Genomic DNA, 26,446 nt, shown 5'->3' with positions numbered 1-26,446 from the left:
TTCTGCCTTTGTTCCATGAGTTGGGTTAAAACGCCCCTGTTCGCCGTTTGTGAAAAGTTAACGACCTTTTTTCCTTTTAGCATGTAGACTCCACAAACTTGCTATTACCACCGGATCCATGTCAGCTTGATTTACGTGAGCTCTCTGAGCTTTTTTGTCGTACATTATTCAGCTTTCACTCGTTTTCCCGCACAAGTCTTGCAAGTAACACTGTTTTCGGCTCGGCGTGTATCCCACAGCGCCGTCCTCTCTCTGCACTGCAGTCAGCGCTGCTTGCACATTTGGCGTAGGAAGGTCACGTTATAAAGCGGCTCGTCACTAGCGCCTGCTGGAGAGGAGAGAGGGGGACTGCGCAAAAAACCACGGTCTGGATTTGTGCCTGGCTGACGTCATGGGGAGCCACAGAGCTCTCTGACAGGATCCAGCACCGACGAGCACCCGGTAGGGGGGAATACACGATCAACATCCAGTAGGGCCGGGAGACGAGCACATCGCCGTTTTCTTCCACAAACGAGCCCGTAAAGTGAAGCCAGGAGCGGGGATCGCGCTTCGGTAACGACTGCGGCGTACCACGAAAGCGCTTCCCTGCAGTTAAAGGGACTACCACAGCTGTTTTCTGCCTCAAAACACAAGCTTGCACTGTTGGCCAGGGAGGGATAAGCAGCAAGAGAACAACTACTAATCCCCGGAACGGTCACATTCACGGCGGGGCTCGGACCCGACAGTAATGGACAGGGGAGCACGAACTGGATTAAATGATAGGGAGTAAAGAGACGCAGCGTACAAAGCGGACCTGAAGTGTTATGCCCGTTAAGCCGTGCGGTCTTTATTTGACTGGAAATGGGAGCTCTAACAAGCAGACAAAACATAGGCGTGGAAGAAGTGGACATCCCGTCCAATTCGGTGTACCGCTATCCACCGAAATCTGGTAAGTCACCAAACAACAGGTCGGACTGGGTTGGGTGAGTGTTATCTAAAACTCGCTGCAGATGATTTATTCTGGAGGGAAAACATCACCTTCGTATCCCGTGAGTTTACAGGCCTGCAGGGGCATTTCAGCCTTTAACCCGGAGCGGCTACCTGTGGAGACCGGTGTTTTTCACGAGCCACCTTTCCACCCACTTAAAAGTGCGCTTTCCATTTACTCCATATTTATGTGCTAGATGATTTATTCTAATTTATTCTTCATCTTGCAGCATTGTAGTGACATCCATAGAAGGACAGCAACACGCAGCAGCACCCCTATGTTTCTATAACTAACTGTCCTTTGCACGTATTTATGAAAATTCAACTTCAAATTTTTCATGAATAGGAGAAACTGGCAGGCAGAACTGCGTTTGGCTTTTCCTTTGGTGCATCTGGTTGGCATTAGGACTAAATCAGGCTGTGGAAAGGAATAAATCCTGATGGATGGCATTTAAAAGACTAGTCAGATATATTCATTTTGAGAAATAAAACTCACAAATTAGAATATATTTTAAAGTTTAAAGCTTGAATTTTAGCTGCGATGATCTATGCATTTTTAAAACTGTTAATTTACTAACTATAAATCTCAGTTTATTTGTGAATGTCCACCCAGTACTGCCTGTCAATTATGTTTGCATTATTTTATGTTCTTGTGATTTCAACTGTAAAATACAAGTTCAAAATGTCTAAAATCTAAATATGGCTAGTTTACAGTTTTCAATCAAATGAATGACTCATACAAAAAATAATTTGTAATCATAATAAAAGCTGAAGCTGGAAACTTTTACTAAAAGAATAATCAAAATAGTTGCAACATAATTATCAATCAATAATAATTTAATTCCTTCAGCTCTGTGGAGTCTTTTAGTTTTGATCATTTATTTCCTTTTTTTCCCAAGATATTTTTTTCCTGACTAAATATAAATTTAGTCAGACTAAATATAAATGCCATATTATGGGATATATCTGGAAGACCTTTTCTTTACATTTAAAAAAATAAATGAATAAACATTAGTCCGCACAGGTCACTTACGCTCATTCGACCCAGCTAATAAAGTGGCCCTTTCCTTCAGACTGACCTGTGTGTTTTCAGTCTGTCGTGTTTGATATTTTCTGATTGCTGCATTGTGTCCAGCCCCCTCCCCGGATTAACAATAATACCAAACAGGCATTGTGTTAGAAAATGTAATCGTATTGCTGTTCAAATCTGTCAAATGCGACTACATAAATTAAAATAAAATCTCCCACGAAATTAGATCTGCAACACAATCCGGGAATATGAGTTTTCTCACGCTCAGAAACATCAGAGTAATATTTCAGATTCATCCTGACATCGTGTGCTCATTGTGATGAGGATGGAAGGGAAGAAAAGTGGCTGCCATTAGCCCCGCTGTTGCCACAGCAGCTGAGTTAGTCGTAGGCGATATAAATTTGTGATATAACAGCCCCGGTTGTAGCCTGGAGCAGTAGTGGTGGTGATGCTGGCAGGGAGGATAGAGGTGGCTATTGCTGCCAGCGAAACCGATCTGTCAGCCCTAGTTCCTGTCTGTGGGATCCGGTGACAGAGCCTGAGCCCAGGTCGCCTCTCCCACCTGCTGTAAATAAAGTGATGAAGAGAGAGGGAGACAGGCTCATCGCTTAGGCTGTTTTTCCCCTTTATTATGTTAATGGCTTTAAGGTCAAACTATCAAACCCTCATCCTCCTGTATGGTCTTAATAAGTGTGAAAAACCAAGCAGCCAGATTCAGACCAGCAATGCCAGACCAGATGTCCTCCCTGCAGAAACATGACTCGACTGCCCAGCATGTTATTTAGAGACCGCAAACCTCCATTACAGTCTTATGATATTAGCCTAACCTGTTATTAAAAAGCAGAATGTCCATTTAGTCTAGCTGCCATCCCCCTTGAGTCTAGGTAAACAGGTATAGAAGCTACAGCACAATAACAGCCCAGCATTAGTCTTTTAGTCATCAGCTTTTTATTTCACTATTTTCGGTCATTTTGTCTAACCTGCCAGTTTAGGGACAGGATGAGGTAATTTTATCATGCAGTTTGGGATTACTTGGCTCTTACAGCGAGTTATCTGTGAATACTGAGAATGTAGGCTCAGAGATTTATAGGAAGTATAAATGTTTTATGTCGGTGAAGTGCCAGATGGGTAGGACTCGCAAAGTGTCAGTTTGTAGCAGCGTAATTTTGCATGGCTCCTTCAGTTTTCGATGAAAATGATTTCATCAATTTGCATTTTGTATATGTAGTTTTCATGTACATTGAAACGTAATAAACGATCATAAATATGTTCTTATTTCTTCTTTTTCGTTGTGCAGGGAGTTACTTTGCCAGCCATTTCATCATGGGGGGAGAGAAGTTTGACTCCACTCACCCGGAGGGTTACCTGTTTGGGGAGAATACAGACCTTAACTTCCTGGGGACCAGACCAGTAGCGGTAGGTATTTTTACACACTAACAGTAAAATATAATGTCAAAAGCAAAAATTTGGGGTGTTTCTCAGGAAATTTCTTATCACATTTTCATGCTTTTTCCTTTGTACTTCTTTGTTAGTTACACTTTGCTAGTACTGATTTACACCCCCCTTTTGCCTTCAGAATTTCCTTAATTCTTTGTAACACAGATGATTTACTGTTATTTATGCTAAATTCTGACCCTGAAATACTCAGACCAGCTAGTCTGAACTTAACCAACTAACATGCTACTCTCAAAGTCAGGTAAATCACCTTTCTTTCCTATTCTGATGCTCAGTTTGAACTTTAACGGGCTTCCTTGAATAATGTACAATAATTATATGCCTCAGATCACTGCATACTAGCATGTGATTGGCTGTTAGATGTTTGTGTACCCAAAAAAGTGGTTTTTGATACTGTAACAATGGTTGATGTTCATGTTAAACGTGGACAAAACATCAAACATTAACAAAGGCTCCTTTTGTTTTCTATCCGGTTGTTCAGTGATGACGCAACGAATCCTACTTCCGGGTCTAAAGTAGTCTGCGTTTAATATGGCTTTTGTGTTGTTAACATGTTTAATGTTATGTATTTTCTTCTGTTTGATCTCAAAAAGCTCCTAAAACAGTCAGTGATCACTGACCTCCCTCGGCTTTTATTACCGCTAATCATTTATTTAAGCTCAGTTTTTAAAACCTTAGGATGTAACTACAGCCCAGCCCATGCAGCAGTATATGAATGACTAACCTCGTATTGTGGATGGATTATCTCAGTTGTTCTCCTGGCTGAAGTTTGGTCCTTTTACAGCATCCTGCCATGCGATTACATTTGTTTCTGACCACCGAGAACACTCACGTTAACTTTTATCGAGTGGAAAAAAAGTTAGCTTGTTTGTATTATGCTAACACAGCTGTGTCGCTAGCGGTCACGTAGCACATCATTATATACCAGCTAGCCCAACTTCAGTAACCCTACAAACGTCACTGCTGTTTAGTTTTCTGTCTTCATTTATGCTGGAAGTGATAACAGAGCTGTACGTTTGAATTTGTTTCCAAAACCCCGCAGTCAGGACATGCTATATTGTATTTAGATAGAAGCTAGCGAGCTAACTCCCTGCTAACTTCTAACTCCGTTAAATGTCATAAATTCCGTTTTCATGGATGCCTGGATGTTAAACTCAATTGTTACACCTGGTAGAGCAGAACGCTGATCATTTTATTAAAGATGAAAGACTTTAGACAGTTTTTCAACTCTCAATAATGCCATAGTGATCGTTTGATATATGGACCTGCAGCGGAGTTTAGGCCCAGACACGGCTAGTGACGTCAGACTGAACAACCGGATTGATTGATGATACGTTTGGTTTTTCAGCAAGTTTTTACACAATAAAATGTAAAAAAGAAAAAAGAAAAAAAAAAACAAAGAAATGAAAATGAAGGATATTCATTGTTTCCAAGAAGACAATGTTTAAATGTGTCCAGTCTTAAAAATTTGCACATCTGAGAAGCAAAAACATTTTTCTGCATTTGATCGATGGAAAAATTGATTCTTTAACACTTCAGCATCAATGGTATTGCTGTCTTCTTCCTATTAAACAGGAGTTGATAAGTTTCAGCAGGCTTGACTCCTGCAGTGGCAATTACCGGTCTTTCACACTGTCATTGATTGAAATTTATTTTAACGTCTCATCCTGTCAAACTAATTAAAAATGAAATGAGAGTCTGCTGAGTCCGTCTACAGAGACGTTGATAAGTGATGGTCCCTCCGGTGGGTGCGTGCAAACCTAATCATGAACCTGAAGTTCAAACTAATGAGAGCTTCAGATTGCAAAGAGCTCAAACCCGCAGAGGAAAAAGAGAATTTAATACAGTCCAAAAGGCTCGAAGGGGCTAAAATGTTGGAATAAATTGAAGCTGATATGGAACAGAAAGACTGGGCTTCATCTAGCTCTGTGTGCTAATCGCAGTTGCAGTGCTGTTTCTGTCTAGACTGGGGCTAAAATTAGGAGTGCAGTTTTTCTCCCGATTATATGGGTGTTTATAATCCTCCCGTGGGCTCAGAATTCAGCTGGTGATGTTTTGTTTTTTCTGTTCTTGTATGTGTGTCTGAAGCTTTACCAGCATTATATAATGGTTGGTGGTTTCGAAGCAGATGGTGCTGTGGAATCATAAATCCAACCGCAGTTGTTGTGTTCTCAGTCCACTCGACAAACAGGATAATGGACGTGGCTATATTTAGGGATTTTGTTTTAAGAGTGCCCTGGCTGGACAGCACAAATGCAAAATGGATTTTAGCCACAACACGGGTTGGCAACAATGGTTAGGTGGCCTACTTTGAATCCAGTACCTTTGGGTTGTTGTCAGATTCTTCAGAGGCATTCCTAATTCACAGAGGATGAATCACAAGTTCTTTGGTGATCACTGACTTCCACTCATCAGCTTGATATTTTTAGGATTTTGATAAGTTTTTTCATTTCCATTATTATTCCAGAACATTTAGGCTAAGGCTAGGCTAAGGATTTATAATCCCTAAACCTAATCAAGGAAGTAAAAATAAATAAAAAATTTGTAGAATAATTTGTGATAAAAGGCCGAAAGACCGTGTGAAGTTGAGACACACAACCGATGATGGGTCCCGCTGGTAAAGCTTCTGGCCTGCCTTTCCTCATAGTAGCCATCCCTCAAGACTTTCTCTATTTGAAGCAATGTATTATAAGGGATTGTAACACCTAGTCCTTTTATTGAATCAGGACTTTAGGTATCTGCAGATTTTGTGTCAGGATTGGAATAGTATCATATACAAATATCAGATTGGAACATGAAAGGAGCCTGACGTTCCTGTATTTTCTTTTTTAAAGTTGCCTGGGTCTGTTTCTATGTGTTTGCCCTGAAACAAACTAAGAACCTGTCCAGGGTGCAGCCTGACTCTTGCCCTGTAACAGATAGGATAGGCTGCAGCCGCTCCTTCTTGGCACACTCTCAGTGTAGTAAAAGCATACCTGGAAGGAAAACAACATAGTTAAACATTATCAACATGAACTGGCCTCCCCAGAGCCTGCACCTAAAGGTTACTGAAGCAGTGTGAGATCATCGGCCAACATCTAAAGACGACCTTTGCATGTCCTCCAAGAAGCCTAGAGAGCTATTCCTGAAGACTACTTAAAGAAATTACAACAAAGCTTTCATGATTTTTGCACAGTACTGTATTTGTCTGTATTGTTATAGCCTTTTCCTTTCTCCTCCTCCAAACCTGCGGTTTAAATCCTGTTGTTCTTGATTGCCAATGATCACAGCACAATTTTTTACTTTGGGACTATTTTTCAGCCAAAGCTAGAATGTGTAGAATGGACAGCCAGCAGCACATTCTCTCTAAAAAGTCTTTTACAAATAGATACATTTTGAGTCACATTTACAGCATTTATTTATTTTTTTAGATATGCAATAATATGATCAATATGTTCTGCCTTGTAAGACACACCAGTCTACTGTTGGATTGGGAAACAGCATCAGTCTGGCAGTCTGCCTCGTAACCACAATACTGTTTCAACTATGCTTGCTGGGTTTAATTTATGACCACAAGTATTTAATTGGCATGTTCCAAATCCACATGTTCACGGTAACTATGAGCAAATTTTCAGGGCAAGTGTGCATGGGTTTCGTCATGCACAACAGCATGAATTCTACACAAATTTTAATTAAAAGATAAAATAAAATAAAACCTCTCTAGGCCTGTCTAGATGACATTAAAGCAATCTTAAATTTAAACATTTTAAATTTTAATGAAACAAAATCCGAGGTGTTCCTGTTTGGACCCAGTCGTCCCTGTGAGTCTTCCTCTGTTGATTTGGGACCCCTGGAAGTTTATTTTAAACCTGTCATTACCGACCTTGGTTTTAAGTTGGACAGTGATTTTAAATTAGAGCAGTGGTGAAGTCCACTTTTTATCACTTAAGGCGATTGGCAAGAGTGAAATGTTTTCTGTTTTACTGCACTGGCTGCCTGTTCATTTTAAAATTCTTATGACTGTTCTTAAACGCTTTCACAGTCTTGCCCTGCCTCAGCGCTCTGATCTTCTTCATCCATACACACCCTGTACGTCTCTCAGGTCAGCTGACCAGCTGCTCCTGAAAGTACTGAGGTCTAAGAGGACACTCAGAGGGGACAGGGCCTTTTCTGCCATTGAATTAAATTGAAATTGAAAGCCTTTATTGTCATTATACACAGTATAATATAATAGAAGTACACAGCACCGGGTGACACAGACAGACAGAGAATGATGACACGGACAATTTGAGCACCGACAATTTTAAGCACAGACATAAGTCCAAGGAGCATCAGAATGAGCACGAATGGTCGGGGTAATTTATGTCAAGTGGTGCAGGGGTCAGTGGAGATATTTCAGTGCAATTACTTTTGTGCAAGTTTGAGTTGCTCCTAAATTATGGAATAACCTGCCCTTGCACGTTAAAACCCATTTTTATTCTTTGACCTTCGGCCCAGCGAAACTGAGTTTTTTCTTGTTTTAGGTTTCTTTTTATTTGCCTTTTTTTATATTTATGGTTTTATTTATATCTTATGTATTTTTATGATTTAGTTTAGTTCCAATTTACAGCACCTTGTGTCAGCTATGGTGCTTTATAAATAAAGATGGATGGAAAAAATCTGTTAGAGGTTGAGCATCTCTGGAAAGAATTTGGAAAATGTTAAATTAAATTGATCAAAGAGAAGAGTTTAAGGTTCAGCTGTCCGAGGCTTCGTGTAGGTATTATTTCCTGAGTGGTTAATATGTGGTGCCTGCTATAGAGTTAGTATTAGGAGTCTAGCTTTAGGACAAGCTTTTGCAAAGTGTAACTACCAAATATTAGCATGCTACATGCTAAACTAACATGGTGAACATTGTAAACACTGTAACAGCCTAGTATCAGCTTGTTAGTGGTGTCACTCTGAGCTTTTTTCTACAGTTTCTCAATACCAAAACTGACCTGTGGGTTCTTTGAACAACACTGGCCTTTATTTGAACAGGAGAAACAATCTGTGGGTTTTGATTTTACTCTGGGAGTGTGCGAGGAAGTGCAGAGTGTTGCTCTGATATTTATGATTTTTAATAAGACCTACAGTATTGCCCGTGAGTTCCCGATGAATGGCTCTTTTCAGCATCTGTTACTCGATGTGTGTTTGTTTGTGTGGTTTACAGGCGTGACTCCTGCTGAGCCCAGATGTGTAATAGTGCTGAATACGGTGCCATTCACAGCCACGCAAACACACTTAAACACAGAGGCGTACAGATTTGGGGGTTGTAGTGTCGAGGTATCTGACCACATCCTCCAGAGATCCTTAAACCACCTCGGCTCTCCGCTTACGCTAATTCAGCAACTTTTGGCTTCAGACACGCAACAAAGGAGTGCTGAGCAGTGATCCACAAATAGGGTCAAGTTTCACGCTCATGTGTTAATTTACACCAAGGTTTAACCCATCACAGAAAGTCTTTATATTCTTGTCAATTAGCCATTTGTCTTGTAAGTAGATTCAGTTTTACGCTGGGCTGTTTTACACACAAGTTCAGGAACCTACCGAACACTGTCTGAAGTGTCAGGCCCATCCCTGGAAAGACACAGCAAGGGCAGATTTTTTACTCTTGCTCAGCACTTGTCAGCATCGACGAGATCTGTGCTGACAAACCAAAAACATCTTTGTGTTAAGGTTAAACTGGGAGCAGCCAGGGTCATCATGCAGCCCTAAATTTGCTGTGGTGAAGAGAGGAATGTTGTGCGGTCGAGACGAAAATGAATGGTAGTACTCTTCAGTATCATAACATGTATTTAGCATCTATAATTTGTTTTTTGTTTTCTGTTCCTTTCTGTTTTCAGTTCCCGTATGCAGCCCCTCCACCTCAGGAACCTGTAAAGACGCTACGAAGCCTTATAAACATTCGAAAGGACACACTGCGACTCGTACGGTACGCACATCTGTCCACTGATTACACAGCCTTGGTCTAATTTTATGTCAGCAGATCTGCTTTTAGGGAGCAAGTCATAGCAAAAAATATAAGAGAGAGTGTCAAATTATGCATGTTGATTTCATTTGTTTTAATTTTTTTGCGAGATGAAATTTTTGTTATTTGTAGACATGCAAGTGGCCTGGATACACATGAAAGCTTGTGCTGAGTTTAGAGCCAAAGGCAAATAAATACATATATACAAGTTATTTAACCATGATTTACGTTATTGAGATATTTATCGCACTCTATAAAACAGATTTTTTTGCTTTTCGCAAACACACACAAAAAAACTTCATAATCATAGACTAACAAACAAAACTAAAACAATAATTGACATTGTTATTCTCCCTTTTTCATCCAGGTGCAGTGAGGACCTGAAGCTGCCCGGTGACGAAGCAGCGGGGAAGACCAGAGCCTGCTACAATGTCGAGTTCACCTTTGATGCTGACACACAGGTGGCCATCACCATCTACTACCAGGCCATAGAGGAGTTTCACAACGGAGTGCCAGTGTGAGTGAGAGTCATTTTCCTGATGAAGTAACTATATAAGAACCGGTCCATTTATCATTTATTGAACTATAACTGCATATCTGGTGTTAGTCTGCAGAATTTGTTCCAGTTATGTAGAACCAGATGTCTCGTAATCACAGCTGTGTTTCTATTTGTGCTTATTTCTGGCGAAACCGTCTAGAATCGAGAGTCCGTAAACTCTTGAGTTGAGCACAAATTACTCTGGCTTGTGTTTTCATAAAACACTGATCCACATTAAACACAGATTCTTCCTCCGAGTGGCAACAGGTTACTTTCGCCCCACAAAACTACTGCTGCAAAGACAGGATCGACTTCTATGTGTGTGTGTGTGTTTTTTTCTTTCTGTTTTCTAAACATCCACTTGTGGCCCAAACAGAGCCTGTGGTAGTGTGATTCAGGCCCCACTGGTGGGTGCATAGAGCAACTGCGGTTGTGGTGTAGATGACCAGGGGAAAAATATGAAGAGCTACTGAATTGAATCCGTTTGCTTTGTGTAGGAAAAAAAGAGTGCTGATGCCGTCTTGCTGATTTTATTTTCGCTAAATCTTCAGCTTGGATCATAAAAATGTGGGAGGCGTGTAGCTCTCACCATAGAGCGAGTGCCCTTGTTTTAATTTCGGATTTGATCACTTTCGCTTTGTGCTTCTTCTCTTTTTTGCCACTGCCAGCAATATCTACTAGCCTACAAGGGAAAACAGAATCACTATGTTCATTTTTGGTTAATATTAACATATGAAGACCAGCTATGGACTCGTGTTTTTACATGAAAGTGAGCCCAGTGACTTCTCTGCAATGCCATGCGGACTTGAAATTAGCGTACACGGAAGTTTGGAGTTTGAGATAAGTTGTGGCTGACAACCAAAGCTAAATATATGTGAATATAGTGTGTATATGCCTATTTATGTGTTGCATATTTAAAAGGCTTTGTTTTTTGTATGCAGAGAGGAAAGTGAACCAGAGTCCAATTCGTTTAAGATGCTTCTGATTCTGAATAAATATTTGAAGAGAAAAAGTGACATTGCTGCATCCTTAAAGAAAAAAGATAAATGTGTAAATTAAAACAGGCTAGTGTGGCAGAGAAAATTGTTATGCCAGCACGGTCTCGCATATCTTAAATGTAGCTCAGTGTTTGCATATCTTGCATAAGAAGCTGTGATTCTATTTCTGTCCAAACAGGACGGAGGACCTATGCACATTTTGCTTTTTCACCACTTTACTCAGAATAAATTACACTTAAATGAGACTCCCCCTCTCCAGCTGCTACATTTAAAAAACAATTACCTATTTTGCTTATAGTCAGCTACAGCAGATAGAAACAGCCATTTCCTGTTACCTTCCTCTTATATCCTGACCTGTATCTATCTGCTTCCTGCAGTTACCTGCCCCAGGACAGCTCACTGCAGTCTGAGACGGTACACTTCAAAAGGGGAGTTTGCCAGCAGTTCTGTCTGCCATCACACACCGTCAACCTCAGCGAGTGGGCCGACGACGAGGTAGGCGGCTTGTACCTGCAGCGCGATCACTGAAACGTGTGTTTACATGAGGTTGTGCTGGAGCATGAAGCCAGTTTGTACAGATGGATATCTGCGGTGTTTCTCTCCTCAGCTGCAGTTTGATATGGACAAGGAAATCTTCCCCATGGTTGTGCAGGCTGTTGTAGACGAGGGAGAAGGTGAGCTAATGTGCTTTGTCACACTGGTGATGTCATATGAATATGCATAAAGATGTACCAACTTGTTTTTTGTTTTATTTTCATCCTTGCAGATCATTTGGGACACTCTCACATACTGCTAGCTACATTTGAAAAGGTAAGAGCCAAAATTATATTTCCAGAAATTTGGATCATTTATTCTTGATTTATCACGATTCATTGTTATGATGTCTTGTCAATATTAAACTCCAAAAACAGGCTAATATTTTACAGATGTATTAATAATACATACAACTGTTGCCTTCTTTGCCAGCACATGGATGGAAGCTACTGTGTGAAGCCTCTGAAGCAGAAACAAGTGGTGAATACATCTGCCTTTCTTCTTTCCCTCCATCTTACGTCCTTTTGTGTAGCAACTTCATTCTTTTGAAAGACAAAGACACACCAAAGCTTTATTTCCTCCTTGAAACTCACGTCTGGCCCGTGAGAGCGGCCGCCTTTATTCATCGCTGTGTTCCTTTTCCCAGGTTGATGGAGTGAGTTACCTACTGCAGGAGATCTATGGGATCGAGAACAAATACAACAGCCAGGAATCAAAGGTAAAAATGGGAAAACATATGAAGCGTTTCAGAGCACTTTAGAAGTGACGTGAAAGTCTACCAAAACAAATCAGTGTCACTGCCTGCTTTCGCAAATCGACTTCTTCCGAGTGTTTTGATGATTTTTGTCTCCAGGTTGCTGACGACGAAATCAGCGACAACAGCGCGGAGTGCGTTGTGTGTTTGTCTGATGTACGAGACACGCTCATCCTGCCATGCAGACACCTGTGTCTCTGCAATGCCTGTGCAGACACCCTGCGCTACCAGGCCAACTGCTGCCCTATCTGCAGACTGCGTAAGTTCAGATATCGAAACACTGATCTTTTGGCACATTTGTTTTACAATCAAATGAAAACAGTGCAGAACGAGTTCATATTTTAGCTGAACAAGATGTATTCTGCACACTGAGGGGGATAAATATCCTATGGTTCCTCACTCAGTTAGTTTTTCATTTATTTAAAGACTACAGGAAATAAAAAAGAAATAAAATCCTTGTTTGATTTCATGTAGAATTAAATATGGGAGGAAGGAAACACGTTTTAAACAATAGCTGCTTCTATTCTAGAGACTATAGGAAACTGCATCAGAAATGTAAAAGAAAAAAGTGTAAAATCTGCATCATAGATTGAACAGATCCACTGCAGGAGAGATTTGGAACCTCTCGTGCTAAAACATTTCTTTTGTAGCTAAAACCAGAATACTTAAAAATATAGTAAATTTTGATACACTTTGACAGGGTTAGTGTTTCCCAAACTGATAAAAGCCAAACAAAAATGAAGACACTTGTTCACAAACAATCTGTAATGTAAAGGTGTCAAATTGGCAATTAAATAATAATTAACTCAGTTCCTCCAAACCCTCTTCATCTTGTTTGTAGCCTTTAAAATCATATTTTTCCTCAATTTTGTTTGTAGATGTATGGATTGTTTGAATTTCTGTCTTCTTTGTCTTTAAGCATTCAGAGCTTTGCTGCAGATTCGAGCAATTAGGAAGAAACTCAGTCCTCTGTCACCTAGCAGCTTTAACCCCGTCATCACTTCCCAGACCTCCGACTCAGAGGAACACTCGGTGAGACAGAACTCACGCAACAGAGAGACAGTGTTGTGATCATTTCCAGTCATCCTGAACTCAGATTCTCACCGCCCTCTTCTCCTCACAGGCATCAGAGCACATCCCCCCTGGTTACGAGGCCGTGTCTCTCTTGGAGGCCTTGAACGGCCCCCTCAACACCACCTCAGTAGCTCCTCCTCCTCTACACTCTGGTCCCAGCCACGTCTCTGGAGCCCTTCCTCCGTATAGCAGCGAGCCTCACCCTGCCCCGGCTCGCTCCCTCTCTCCTCTGGACCACTCCAACTCCGGCCAGGCTCTTAAACTCAAGAAGAGTGGTTCAAAGTGAGCCTGCCTGTGAGGCCAGAGAGAAAACTGGTCAAAGTTGATGTTTGTTTTTTCTGCTTGGATCAGCGAGAAGGGTGGAGCTGGCTGCTTAGGACAGCATGCTTTGATCATAGGAGCATATAAAAAGAAAGTTATGGTTGCCCCGCTTTTTCTTATGAGAAATTATTTTTTTCAGTTCAAGTCTGCTAACTGTAGCTTAATTTGTTGGACCTTGAAGTAGATTTCACAGAGAAAAAGTAAAAGATTTTTCCAAACACATTTTTACAAAATTATAATAATAATAATACTTATTATTATTATTATTAGCCTACTCTATTGAATTTCAGTTTCTGCTCCATAATATTTTCAGCCTCCTGGTGTTATTTTCTCTGATGTACATTCACTTTGTCGCTTGTCTTAGGTCACTTTCCCAGAATTCCTCTGTGCTTCCCGAGGAGGACGAGAAGTCTTGCAGTGAATCTGAGGCCTGTCGCCACAAACTCGCTGCGGACCAGCAGGAGGTATGTGTGTGTTAAACATACACAGAGAGAACATGCATTTTCACAGTGTCACATGTCTCCTACGGCTGTGGGAGTTTACACGTTAGTTTACACATCATGTTGTGAACGTCTCTCTTACGGCTTGCTCTTGTTGGTTTACAGTGTGGAGTAACTCCAGACAGCGAGAACCTGACTTTCTCCTCCTCTGGAGCCATCGACCAGTCATCCTGCACCGGCACCCCCCTCTCCTCCACCATTACCTCCCCAGAAGGTATACACTGACACACATGCACACACACACTAAACCTCAAAATACTCCTTTTCCTACCTTTTTATAACACCTCAAGCCTATTTTTGTGTGACTCACACTTGCATAAGCATGATAACATGCATAATGCATGTTATGTAAATTTTGAGTTGCTCTAAAAATTGCAGCAACTGATGTGAATCACTTCTATTTTCTAAAGGCAAAGTGTGGTTTTAAAGGTTTTGTTTTATGCCTCACATTTTATATAGTTGATGCCACTGTAAGTCTTTTCATCATGCATGAAATGTGACTCTGGACTTAATTTTTATTGTGGGCCATAATTTTCCAGTGATAGCAAGTAGGCTTGCTATGATCTATGCCACTGTGAAACGCTGGTATGTGCTCCTATAGAAACCACAAGTCTGATTATATCAACCATGTTTAACAAGAAAAGGTTTTTTTGCATCGCCATGGACAAAAACACACAACCATACTTTGAAACAGCAACGGCTTTTTTTGGTGGAGATCATTTTTACTATACTTAAACCTGCCAACATCAGGTCACTTAAGAGCATAAAATCACCGATTCGATTCAGGAACGAAGCACTGGACCGTACCAGTAAATAGGCTGTACTGTACTACACACATACAACACAAACTACAAAGTATATTGTAAAGTGTTATTATGCAACACTACAATACTGAAAAGGATTACATTTGAGAAGATTGAAAATCATTTGCTATTAAATCTGGGATTTGCAGTGGAGTAGTTCCTTCACTGTTAAATGTAATTACGTACACAGTGTGGTACCTTTGCATCCTTTTTGTTTTCATTTCCCTTCTTTTTTCAATCCAAATCAAGTCTTTTTATGGCCGCGATACACCTTGTAGTTCATTGTTTCGGTGCAGGCTGTCAAATGGATATCAAAATTCAATTCTAAAACCAGAGCTATCAAAAAGTTGGGAGTCAATCTTGTGGGAAAGTGATGATGATGGTGGCCATCACTGTGGCTACACCCATTATGATCATTCTATAGTTTCCCCTTTAAAACTCTGTAATAAGTTTAGTACACCCTCGTACTTCAGATGATTAAAAAAATGCATCAACTCTAATGCCAATTAATTTGTGCAACACCCAGCATGTGAGGTAATAGGAAACAAACTAGAGTCCAGCTTAATTTCTTGCACTATTCCTGAATTACATAATACAACATAAGTTGTCCACTTAATAAGAGATTTACTTAAGTGGAAGCACACACATGATGGTCATAATCAAGACGTCAATTACAAAGTAAGTTTGCCATCACAGAAAAAGGCTGTGACGAACTCTTAAACTCACTCTTGTTCTTTCACACCCGAATAAAGGTATAAAAGTCACAAGAATTGTAGTGTTCTCATTTTTAGGGTAACTTGTCCATAGTGTGGTGTTATTGCTATACTCTTTTTTTCTGTTGTAACATTCATGCAGGGTTAATTAAGTCCATCTTGTTCTAAAAGTTGGTTTCAGCTGCTCTACCCAGCCAGGAAACCCATTTTCCTCAAAATGGTGTTCAGTGTCTCAGAAATGTTGCATGAAAGTTAAATACAAGGAGCTCAAGGCAGCTTCAATGAAGGCTTTTAGCATAAATAAATCAGAGGTTTACCACCTCAGCGTTTTGTGTTGGTGCCACTAGATGAAATTTCCTGGGAAATCTACAGAGCGGCCTTTGAGCAAAACCCAGAAAGCAAGGTCTATTATTCCAGCTGGAATGATTTTTGCAAGTCACTATTTACATTTTCTGCCGCTGATAATATTTGCGGACACACGGCCTAGTTTTTTCCAACCTGGCAGCCGAAAAACGAAAACACACAAACATCCGAAACCCCCCAAAGCTGGACCGTGATGTGTGTCTCCGTCTGTCTGCCAGACCCAGTGAGCAGCAGCCTGGCCCAGTCAGTGATGTCCATGGCCTCGTCCCACTCGCAGCACTCCCACATCAGCACTGACACCATGTCCTCCATGTCAGGGTCCTACCTGGCCGGGGCTGAAGGTGAACCCGGGGGGGACGAGGGGGGAGATGTGGACTGCGAGGAGAACCAGGAAGCCTCCATGGAGAACCGAAGACCGTCACAGCAAGACAGGGTGAGCATGGAGGATGAACTAGCTGCACATTCATGTAGTTTTAAATAAATTGTTGTCTCATCGGTACTCAAAGCTTCCCTTTGGTTGTTTTCTTTTTTGTAGGAATTTTCCAAAGAGCCAAAGGAACAAAACTATTCAGTGGCTGTAGAGGATCAGGACTCAGAGGTGACTAACACAGTGATGAGCAGACTGTGATTATTGCTTATTTTATGAATTAAGTTGCCTATTACAACGTTTCATAACGCTCCCCCCCCCCCTTCCTATTTTCATCAGGGAAATGATGTCACTGAAGAGGACTGCTCATCTCCATCTAATGGGAAAGGTAACTATAGTAACCACCATTCACCTTTCACCCATGGCAACTCATCTCTGTTTGCATTTGTTGTTCTCAAGCTATGAGAAACAAAAAAGTAAATACACCCTTTCATACAAACTACATATTATAGCAAATCTGTTCGTGTCATGGCTGAGTGATACCAACCCTTTCAAAGTAATGGAGTTGTGTGTTAATAGCTGTCCTCTAGATGGGGCAGTCTCTTTCAAAATGCTTGCAATTTTGGCTGCATCTGTATGAGAGTGAATGGCTTCTCATGCAGTGTGTCTGCAAAAGGAATCTGATCTTCTGCACAGTGATGGCTGAGCTCACAAGACCACAAGAGCCAAAATAAATTACAGATGCTTTGATCAAGCCTTCAAGATGTTACTGTTACTAATTAAATCACTTTTATAGTCAGTATGTGATATTTAAGTCTTATGCTGACATTAACAGCTGTGATGATCTAAAATGTGTTAATCCAAGTGTTAGTTAAGAAAAGGACTCTGAAGGTGTCTCAGTAAGCTTGTAGGATGCAGGCATACTTCTTAGGTATGGATGGAGGTTCCACAATGAAATTAGTCAAGTAAAGCCAACATTATGAAAATCATAACCATTAATTACACAGTCTAAGGAGCTTAGAAAGAAAGCAACTAGGAATGCATTCTTTTGAATGTGTACCATAACCCTATGAATGAACCCTATAAATAAAATGACATTTTATCAGTAATCACCGTACCTCGGTGATGATACTTCCACTTTCCGCAGTGATAAATCCATCAACGGGCTTCAGGGTATTGGTAGCAGCATCTGGGTAAATTACACCTGTATAGTCAAAGACAGTTCAGTTTCTAGATATGAGTTTTAAAAGTTAATGCTGGAAAGGTGTGAGGGTAGGAGTAGGAGTATTAGCCAACTCCACCTCAGTCCTAAGCACCAAACCAGCCCTTTTCTTGTCAGCAGCCACCCAGAGTTGTTACAGAGCTGAATGAAGCAGCACAAACTCAGTTGATTTGCTCTTACTTATTTATTCTGTTCTCCAAAGTGTCCTCATTCTGAATTAAAGGCTGGTCATTTGAAATAAGTATTCTGATCGATCAGAGCATCCTTTCACTAACAGTAAACGAGCCTCTAGAGTCATCCTTTGTTGATCAGATTCAGGTTTTGCTCCACACAGGGCTGCTGACTTGCATCTGCATGGTTTGAATTTCTCTGAATGTTTGTGTAGTCGCTGTTGGCGTTAGTGTACAATCTATGTGTTTTTACACTCTAAGCCTTGCTGCCTGCACCTGCTTTTATAGCTTCTGTATCATGAAACATGCTCCACCTGCACTGCTCCTGGATGCCGTTTATGTGTCTGCAAGTGTGTGAAGTGCGTGTGTGTATGTATGTATGTATGTATGTATGAGAGAGAGAAGGCAAGCGCGGTGGAGTGCTAAAGAAAGTGTTGTGGTGTGCACCGTGTGGGCGTCCATTACCAGTAAGGCTTGAAGCGAAAATAACAAGGTCACCTTTAATTAGACAACGGTTTGAAACGTGTATATGTAAATTACTTGTGTGTGCGCGTGGGTGTGTGTGTTGTGATACCTCGGGCCAGACTGAAACAACCTCTGCGAGTTACTGAATGACCTTTCAGTTTTTTAGGAGACGAGCGGACCTGTGCTGCCTGACAGACTGTGAATGAGCACACGCGCTGTAGGATGTATGTTTGCACGCACACTTGTGTGCATCTGCACCAGCGCTGCCAGACGGCTTCTGAATGTGCCCTGTCTGTGTCTCTGTGCTGAGCTGCCAATCATTCACTCATCACTTCCTTATTAGCACACACACTCTGCACACGAGCAGGCTTGCTGCAGGCATGAGGCACTCACACATATGATACATCTCAGTATTTATTATCTGGCCATGCTGGAAAAGGAAGAAAATCATATTCCATACAGGTCACGTTTATTTCTTTTTAATTTATTTTTCATCTCATTTATCTGTGCTTCATGAATAAGGTAAAACACCAAAACCTCAAGTTCATTTGCTTCATATTAACTTACGATATATATATATATATATATATATATATATATATATATATATATATATATATATATACACACACACACACACACACACACACACACACACATACAAAGACATTTGTATGAGAAAGACCTAAATTCCACAGAAGAACAAAATGTTGGACAGGCAAAGCTAAAGAAAAAAAAGCAGCAAAATGTGATTTTTACTATACGTGCTGTCATCATCACCACAGCAAATCAAATCACTTTTATTGTCACATCACATGTGCAGGTACATTGGTACAGTACATGTGAGTGAAATTCTTGTGTGCGAGCTTCACAAGCAACAGAGTTGTGCAAAATACAATAACATAAACAAGCAAAATACAAGAATGGCTAAATCTGAAACTAATAAATATATGTACAATATATAATAGTATATGCGTATAGTATATGCATATGTATAGTATATGCACAGCAGCATAGTCTACTGTGAGTGCATGTGGAAGTCAAATACAATGCAGTCTATGAATGAGCGCAAGAGATAGAACTGAATATATCATCAAATTAAATGCACTACCATTTAATGTAAACCATGACTGATCAAAAGAGCATAAAAAATCAAACCGTTCTTCCTGTAAAAATATGGAAAGATTTTTACATATAAATATGGAAAAATTGTGTATGTTTCTGTTCTGCCTTGTGTGCTGTTTGTTTGTATATGTGTCTTTCTTGCTGCTGTTACACCCAAATTTCCCCTTGTGGGACAAATAAAGGATTATTCTATTCTGTTGATTCCTGTTGGAATAGTGAATTTGACAGCCACAATGATCCGTGACAGGTCAGAATGGCAGCGTTTTGACAGTCCTGACACTGCAGTCCTGCACACTAAGCTTTGCAAGTGTCCAAACTTCTTTGTTTTATCATAGTTCCTTCACTTGTCACATTTTTTTCAGCAGAACATACTCACCTTTGCTCCATTTTTTTCCATCCAGTCACTGGATTATGATTTGACATATGCATTAAGCTGAAGGCCAAATAAAGAAAAAAAGTGAACATCTTCACAAGCTTTCTTGAAACTTGATCCTAGAGACTCATATTGATCAAATGTGCAAATATTTGATCAATTATTATTCTGTTATTGCCATTCTAGCATGGCCACCTCTGACACCCTCCCCCCTCTTCCTCTTTCTCTCACCCTCCTGCCTGTCCCACCTTCTCCTCCTCCTCCTCCACCCCACATGCTGTGCCTGGCTGCTCTTGTTTGACCTTTGCCCTCGCTTGCAGGTGGGCGGAGCAGGTGTCCAGAGTTGGCCAATAACAATCAGGGCGTCGCCCTCTGTGACACGCCCTCTTTGGGGTTGGATAATGAGCAGGCTCCCAACAGCCGTTTCGCGGGTGAGTGGCAACCTCCCGAACATGGACCAATGAGAGCTGAAGACTGAGAGTGTAGGGACGGGGGATGAAGAGAGATACAGGAGGAAAGAAAACGTGAGGAGAGTTATCTGCAGAGGACTAAAGGATTTCTGATGCATTAGCTTGCTATGCTAACGTGCTAATGTGAGTGGAAGCTAGGGAGAGCAGCAGTTAGGTTTTTAAACGCTGTTTTTAGATGAGGATTTGTAGCATTTTTGCCCAGCATGAAGACTAGGAGCCTTCCTTCTCTTCATCCTTACCCTTTGATGTTGTGGTGCTTCATTGCTTTTTTTTTTTTATTTCTCCAGTAGCGGTTAGCTGTCCACTCTCTCCCTCCTCCTCCCCTTTAGCTGAAGCCCCGTGTGCCTGAGCGCGCGCGTGTGTTTGTGTAGCCGTGTTTGAGTGAATCTTATGTGTGACTGACGGGTGATTTCTGCATTTGCTTTCATGAGAGAGTGTGAGAGAGAAACAATCTGGCCCTTCCCAAAAGTTGAAGTTCATGTTCAGTGTCTGCCAGCTCCGAGCCGCTTTGCCAAACATCTGCGACTCATTTTCACACCCTCCATCTTCCCTCCTGTCCTTCCCCGGCCCTCCCGTCTGCTTCGCCACACGGGGTGAGTTACTGTGATGAGAGCTAAAGGTGTCGATTTTGTTCTTGACGGCCAGCGTTTGTAAATCGCAGTCAGTTATTTTCTGGACTCCTGGTTGAATTTGATTCCATTTCTACTTTGTTTCACACCTTATCTTTACACTGTTTCAGCAAAAAAAATTGCCTATAAAACTTCCCTTTCTTTGTCATTTCAACAATTTTAAAGCTGCCAATTTAACACAGATCTCTTTAAAAAGCCATCACAACCTTTGGTGTGGTATGAAAAATATTATTAAATGGCTGAAAGATAAAGTCAAAAGTCAAAGTCAGCTTTATTGTCAATTCTGCCACATGTACAGGACATACAGAGAATAGAAACTGTAAGGATAAGGATATTGTTTAATTATTTATACAAATACAAATGTGACATGTAAAAGAAACTCCATATAAAACATTTAAGGAATTCTCTCAGTTTATTTTTACTAGATATTCAAATACAAGAGTTCACCATTCAGTAAATAGACAAACTCTGGAGTATTAGTTTACCTCGTCAGCATATATCATTTTGTGTTCAAACTTTCTTCACAGCCTCTAGCTCTCCATCATTCTCGTAGCTTTTGACCTCGTCCCCTCTCCAAACCCCGAGACTCCCTTCGTTCCCATGAACCCACTCGACCCTGTTTGCGTTTTACGGTGAATGTCGTGACATGTTTTCTATTCCTGTGTTGTAAAGGTGTTTTGTTATCTCTCTGTTTCTCTCCTTTTTACTTCCCATCATTCTTCACATCCTCTGCTGTCTTTTCCTGGACATTTTTCCTTCCCGCCCCTTTCTTCTTCTCTTCTGTCTTTTTTCCTTCTTTCGCTTTCTTTCGGATGGACAGATGAGGAGTCGTGCCCAGTGCACATTGAGGACTAGGTATGGAGATGTGGTTAGATGGTCGATCAGACTTTAAAATCTCAATTTGGGGGTTTGTAATTTATAAACTGTAGCAGTTGTTTTTCTTTTGTTCTTATTTTACCTTTTGATTTCTCATTCAGCCTCATCATTAAATTGTATTTCGCAATCTAATTAGGTCATCGAGTACTAAATCGATGAAAGTAAGAAGCGTTTTTTTTTTTATTTTAAAAAGAAAATGCAAGTCTACAATTTATAATTTCTTCAGGCTTGCAAAAGGTACAACTGTTTAGGAAATGTGGATCCACCGAATTGTGTTTCTGTTTATTATTCAGGTTTTCGCTGGTGACATGAAAAGTATGAATTATTTTCTATCTTTGTGTCTGTGGCTTTATTTTTAAATAGGGAATAGCACAACATGCGTCACTGAGATCTACTGAGCATTGATTTATTATTGTTTATCTAAAAATAGAATACAGTTTTTAATATTTGAATGTTTTGGATAAATTTGATTTGAAAAGAAGAGAGTATGATGTCTTTGTACACACCTCAGCTATCTCTGTTCTTTTTTTTTATAATGGGTAATCAACTTAATGGTTATCGCTTGTTATTGCAATAAACTGTAATGTAATGAAAAAGTATTCTTAGGACGTTTATCACTTTGATCTTGGTCTAAAATATATGATAGCCACCCCCCATTTCTATGTCTTTAAAAACACTTTGGCAATAGTTCTCCAGTCTTTCTCTAAATCTTTCAGTTTTTCTTATTTGGACGTCAGCTGTTTTTACTCACTTTCTGTCTAGTCCTTGTACCTGTCATTGTATAGGGCTGCATTTCAGCCAATGGGGCGATCGTGGCTCAAAAGTTGGGAGGTCGCCTTGTAATCGGAAGGTTGCCGGTTCGAGCCCCGGCTCGGACAGTCTCGGTCATTGTGTCCTTGGGCAAGACACTTGACCCGTTGCCTACTGGTGGTGGTCAGAGGGCCCGGTGGCGCCAGTGTCCGGCAGCCTCGCCTCTGTCAGTGCGCCCCAGGGTGGCTGTGGCTACAATGTAGCTTGCCATCACCAGTGTGTGAATGTGTGTGTGAATGGGTGGATGACTGGATGTGTAAAGCGCTTTGGGGTCCTTAGGGACTAGTAAAGCGCTATACAAATACAGGCCATTTTACCATTAGTAGTGTTGGGGAACTTGTTAAAATTGATGGAATTATGAATGCAGAAAAGTACCACCTGAAAGGCATCAAAGGCACTATCTTAATTTTTAAGCACGGCAAAGATAACACAAACAACCTGCCAATGCAGGAAAAGCATACCTGGATAGAAAAACACAATAATACACTATCAGTCATGATTTGGCTTCCAGAAGTTGGATCAACATTGTTACGCTAAAACAAAAGACAGCCAACATCCAAAGAAGGGCTTTGACTGTCTTTTAGGAAGCCTGGAGAACTATTGTTGAAGACATACAAGAAAGCTGACTAAGAGAATTTAGTTCTGTGTTGAATAATACAGGTGATCATATGAAATATTAATTTCCAAGCTCATTAGAACTGCACAGACTCTGTTTTTGCTTTCTACATATATTTGCACGTTTCAATGAATTGCTGCACCCATTTCCCATTTTTCTAGCAAAACATAAAGAAATGTGGGACAGTCCAAGACTTTTGCACGGTACCTTGGGTTTATTGAGTTCTGCAAATAAAGTTTAACTGAAAAATTACAGTTTGTCTGTGAGTTACCTGGAAAAACTGATTCAAATCATCTTCTCGTTCTCTTCTCTCATTCAGACCTGTTGTACCTTGGGGGCTACAGGCCTGTTTTGGAGCCTCTCCCCCACCACAACTCCACCAGCAACATGAACCTGGAGGAGCAGGGGGCAGAGAGCAGGGTCCAGAGTCCCAAACATCCCTGCCGTGGACCACTCATTGTGTAACACACACGAACACACACCAATCTAAACTTACTCATCCAGTCAGCTCTTCTTAATCCTGCCACAGTGCTGCAGCGCTGGATACTGTCCTCACTGAACATCTTTCTCAAAATTTCCTGGATGATTCTGGATTGGAGTCAGGAGGAAAGAGGAATCACACCTCTCCATTGTCTGTGCGTTTTGTTTTGTTTTTTTTCCCTCACAGGAGTTTCCTTGTTTTCTTGTCTGTGATTTAACTTGTTGTGGGAATGATTAGCCTACTGCTACGTTATTATTTATTACCTGTAGGTTTAATGAGAGCTGTGTATTGTGACACTATCATTAGAAAAAATATATGCTGCTTCTCTTCTTTTTTCCCTTTCTTCCTATTACCAGCTAAACAGTCAGGGGCTACTGTGATCGGCAATCGGATTTATTACTAGCGTATTTCTCCTTCTCTGTTGTAAACTGTATGCCTGACGAGTGGTCGGACGCTTTGACGCTAAAAGTCAGCTGACACCGGACTACCTTACCTTACTGAGCTAGAAAGTGCTGACCCCTCTCCTCTCATCAGGGAGCTCCTGTCTCGACTTCGCATGCAACTTTCCAAGTTTTCCTCTCATTTCCACCATGATTTTGAAACACAACGACCTGTGCTGAATGTCAATTCAAAAGTGCAGAAGTGATCGGACTCGTATGGCGGTCGATGAGCCAAGTTACAGTGGCCAAAATGAACAGAGATCAACTGGAGGAAGGAAAAAAAAAAAGATGCCACACAGAATGTAGGACGATAATCTCTTAGAAGGGGAATGTACGGGACATCTGAAATGTCCCCTGACTGGAATCAAACACAAACTTTGACTCACACTCAAACACACCACTGGCACCGTCTCCATCTACAGCTCCATCTTAGCATGTCAGTATTATTGTAGTGCAACTTGAAATCAACAAATACCACCGAGCAATAAAGACACTGCATCTCATCCTTTTTTTCCTGCACTAGGATGCTTGTTCGCAGTTCAAACAGTGAAAAAAAACTGTTTGCGCTGCTGGGTCATATTCAGACGTTTCATTGTGTTACTGCTTTTTAAAAAAAAAAAATAAAAATTTCAGCGTTGCCATTGTAAATGGATTTCTTGTGAGACAAGCATCAATACAGTGAAAGACTTGGCCCACGCTGCTGTCTTGCATCTTGCTCATCTTCATGCTTCCCGGTTTGTACCATTCCCTCGAGCCTGTTTCTTCCTGTTTGTGACGCTTTTAGTTCGTGAGATATACTTTAATGTATGTCACCTGTTGTTGACCTTTTTGTGTTTTATTTTGTTGCAGAACACTGTGTTGTTTATTAGAATGTGGATGAAAATATGTGAAAAATTTGTAAAGGTTTACACACGAATAACTGAAAAGGGACAATATCAACATTTAATGCACTATTAGCTGATTCCTAGACGACACACTTTGCGGTGCATGAGGCGACAGTAGAGTAAGCATGTTAGTCTAGGTCAGCCTGCACCCTACTGTAGACTTGATGATGGATCACTGCACATGCATAAAGACGTAACGTATCCTTCTGCAGTGTTAAATATCAGTTTCTGGAACCCTATTCTGTTGGCCGTTAAGGTCAAGACTACTGCACTACTATAACCAAGCTGCGAACAGTCACATGATCACAGTCCGAATGTGTTAATGAAGCTGTATTACGGCACCAGTCACAGTATGATATCAAAGGGATGGGTCCCAAATCTGCAAGACCCACTTTTCTAGAGTGAAAATGTCAATGAAGACTTTGAACAGACAATAAAGTTTTTGCAACTAAACAGACATTTGAGGGATTTTCTGTTGAGTTCAAATGGAAGGATTCATTAATCAGTGCTAGGTTGTGTTTTGGTTTATGTCTCTGAGCATGAACTGCTTCTCTGAGGAGTTTCCTAACATGGTCACTGTGAGTGAAAATCGCTCGACGCACTTATTTTACAGTCATTTTTCAGACTTTGGTATGCTTTATTTTCCCAGAAGAAAGTTCAAACTCACTAGTAGAAAATTCTTACAGCTAAATTGGAACCATTCCCACACAACAAAATTGACCTTTCCATCCATCTATTCTCTTCCTTTTATCCTTATCTGTGTTGCCCCAAATGATCTTTTCTGCTTACAAATATATACATGTGAGCGGATTTGTGTACTTCCCAAAAGATGTCACCAATCAGCATAACAGTAGCCAAATGTGGCATCCCTATCAGTCCCTGTCCTAAAAAAAGAAAATGAAGTAATAATCCAAAAACAGAAAAAAGAAGAAGAATATGGTTTCATCTTTTTACTTATAACTACACAACTCAGCAGATTTTTCTGTATCTGTCAGCTAACTTGTTTCCATCACTCCAAACTAAAACCAATCTTGTATTGCCAATGATCCGCCTGGTGAATAGTCCTCATTCTGTGATATGGTTTTGGTCGTCCTCCATATGACTCACACAAGGCTATATAGGGAATTCCAGGAGCTGCTAAAAATTCTTGACAAACCCTCCTTTTCACTAGGGTATGGCATGTAGTTTGAGCTGGAGAAGATTTAGACAGTCCTAGCACAGTGTCCTGTTGTAATCCAGACACATTACAGTACAGTGTTTCTCTGTGACTGTGACTCTGTGTGTCTATAGCAACACAACTGAAAAATGCCAAAATAGCTTTAAACATGACTCTGGTCCTCTCATGGAAATAGTCTCAGTATCTATAACTACAGTTATTTGAATAGTTTCCAGATTTGTGAACAATACTCACACACAACAATAAATTGATACACTTTAGAAGTGAAAAGTAGTCAGTCACCTGTCAGATATATCTTTATCTTTCAGAAGTTCAAGAGCCATT

The 26,446-nt window shown here is 40.7% G+C and overlaps 1 protein-coding gene across 9 annotated transcripts; it reads left to right on the top strand.

Annotated features, from left to right (window-relative positions):
• The first annotated feature begins 67 nt into the window (after positions 1–67).
• On the top strand, positions 68–25,398 carry rnf157 (ring finger protein 157). 9 transcript variants are annotated; one of them, XM_082544478.1, is made up of 20 exons: positions 975–1,128; positions 3,294–3,412; positions 9,295–9,383; positions 9,787–9,936; positions 11,333–11,450; positions 11,563–11,629; positions 11,722–11,765; positions 11,922–11,969; positions 12,136–12,207; positions 12,343–12,502; positions 13,163–13,275; positions 13,367–13,599; positions 14,003–14,102; positions 14,244–14,352; positions 16,236–16,450; positions 16,553–16,615; positions 16,724–16,772; positions 20,060–20,170; positions 21,659–21,693; positions 23,460–23,559. In XM_082544478.1, the coding sequence occupies exons 1-19, from the start codon at positions 990–992 to the stop codon at positions 21,691–21,693; spliced, it is 2,034 nt and encodes a 677-aa protein (XP_082400604.1). In that variant the 5' UTR covers positions 975–989; the 3' UTR covers positions 23,460–23,559. The 9 variants fall into 9 exon arrangements, 6 of the variants coding, with proteins under 6 accessions (XP_082400601.1, XP_082400604.1, XP_082400603.1 ...); XM_082544475.1 differs by lacking the exons at positions 975–1,128; positions 21,659–21,693 and adding an exon at positions 68–928 and having other exon boundaries at positions 23,460–25,398; XR_014278486.1 differs by lacking the exon at positions 21,659–21,693 and having other exon boundaries at positions 20,060–20,332; positions 23,460–23,546.
• The last annotated feature ends 1,048 nt before the right edge of the window (positions 25,399–26,446 follow it).

The sequence above is a fragment of the Aulonocara stuartgranti genome (assembly GCF_965226115.1).
Source record: "Aulonocara stuartgranti genome assembly, chromosome: 8".
NCBI classification, from domain to species: domain Eukaryota; kingdom Metazoa; phylum Chordata; class Actinopteri; order Cichliformes; family Cichlidae; genus Aulonocara; species Aulonocara stuartgranti.
The sequence above is the reverse complement of the archived record's forward strand: the minus strand, read 5'-3'. Positions and strand labels throughout refer to the sequence as shown.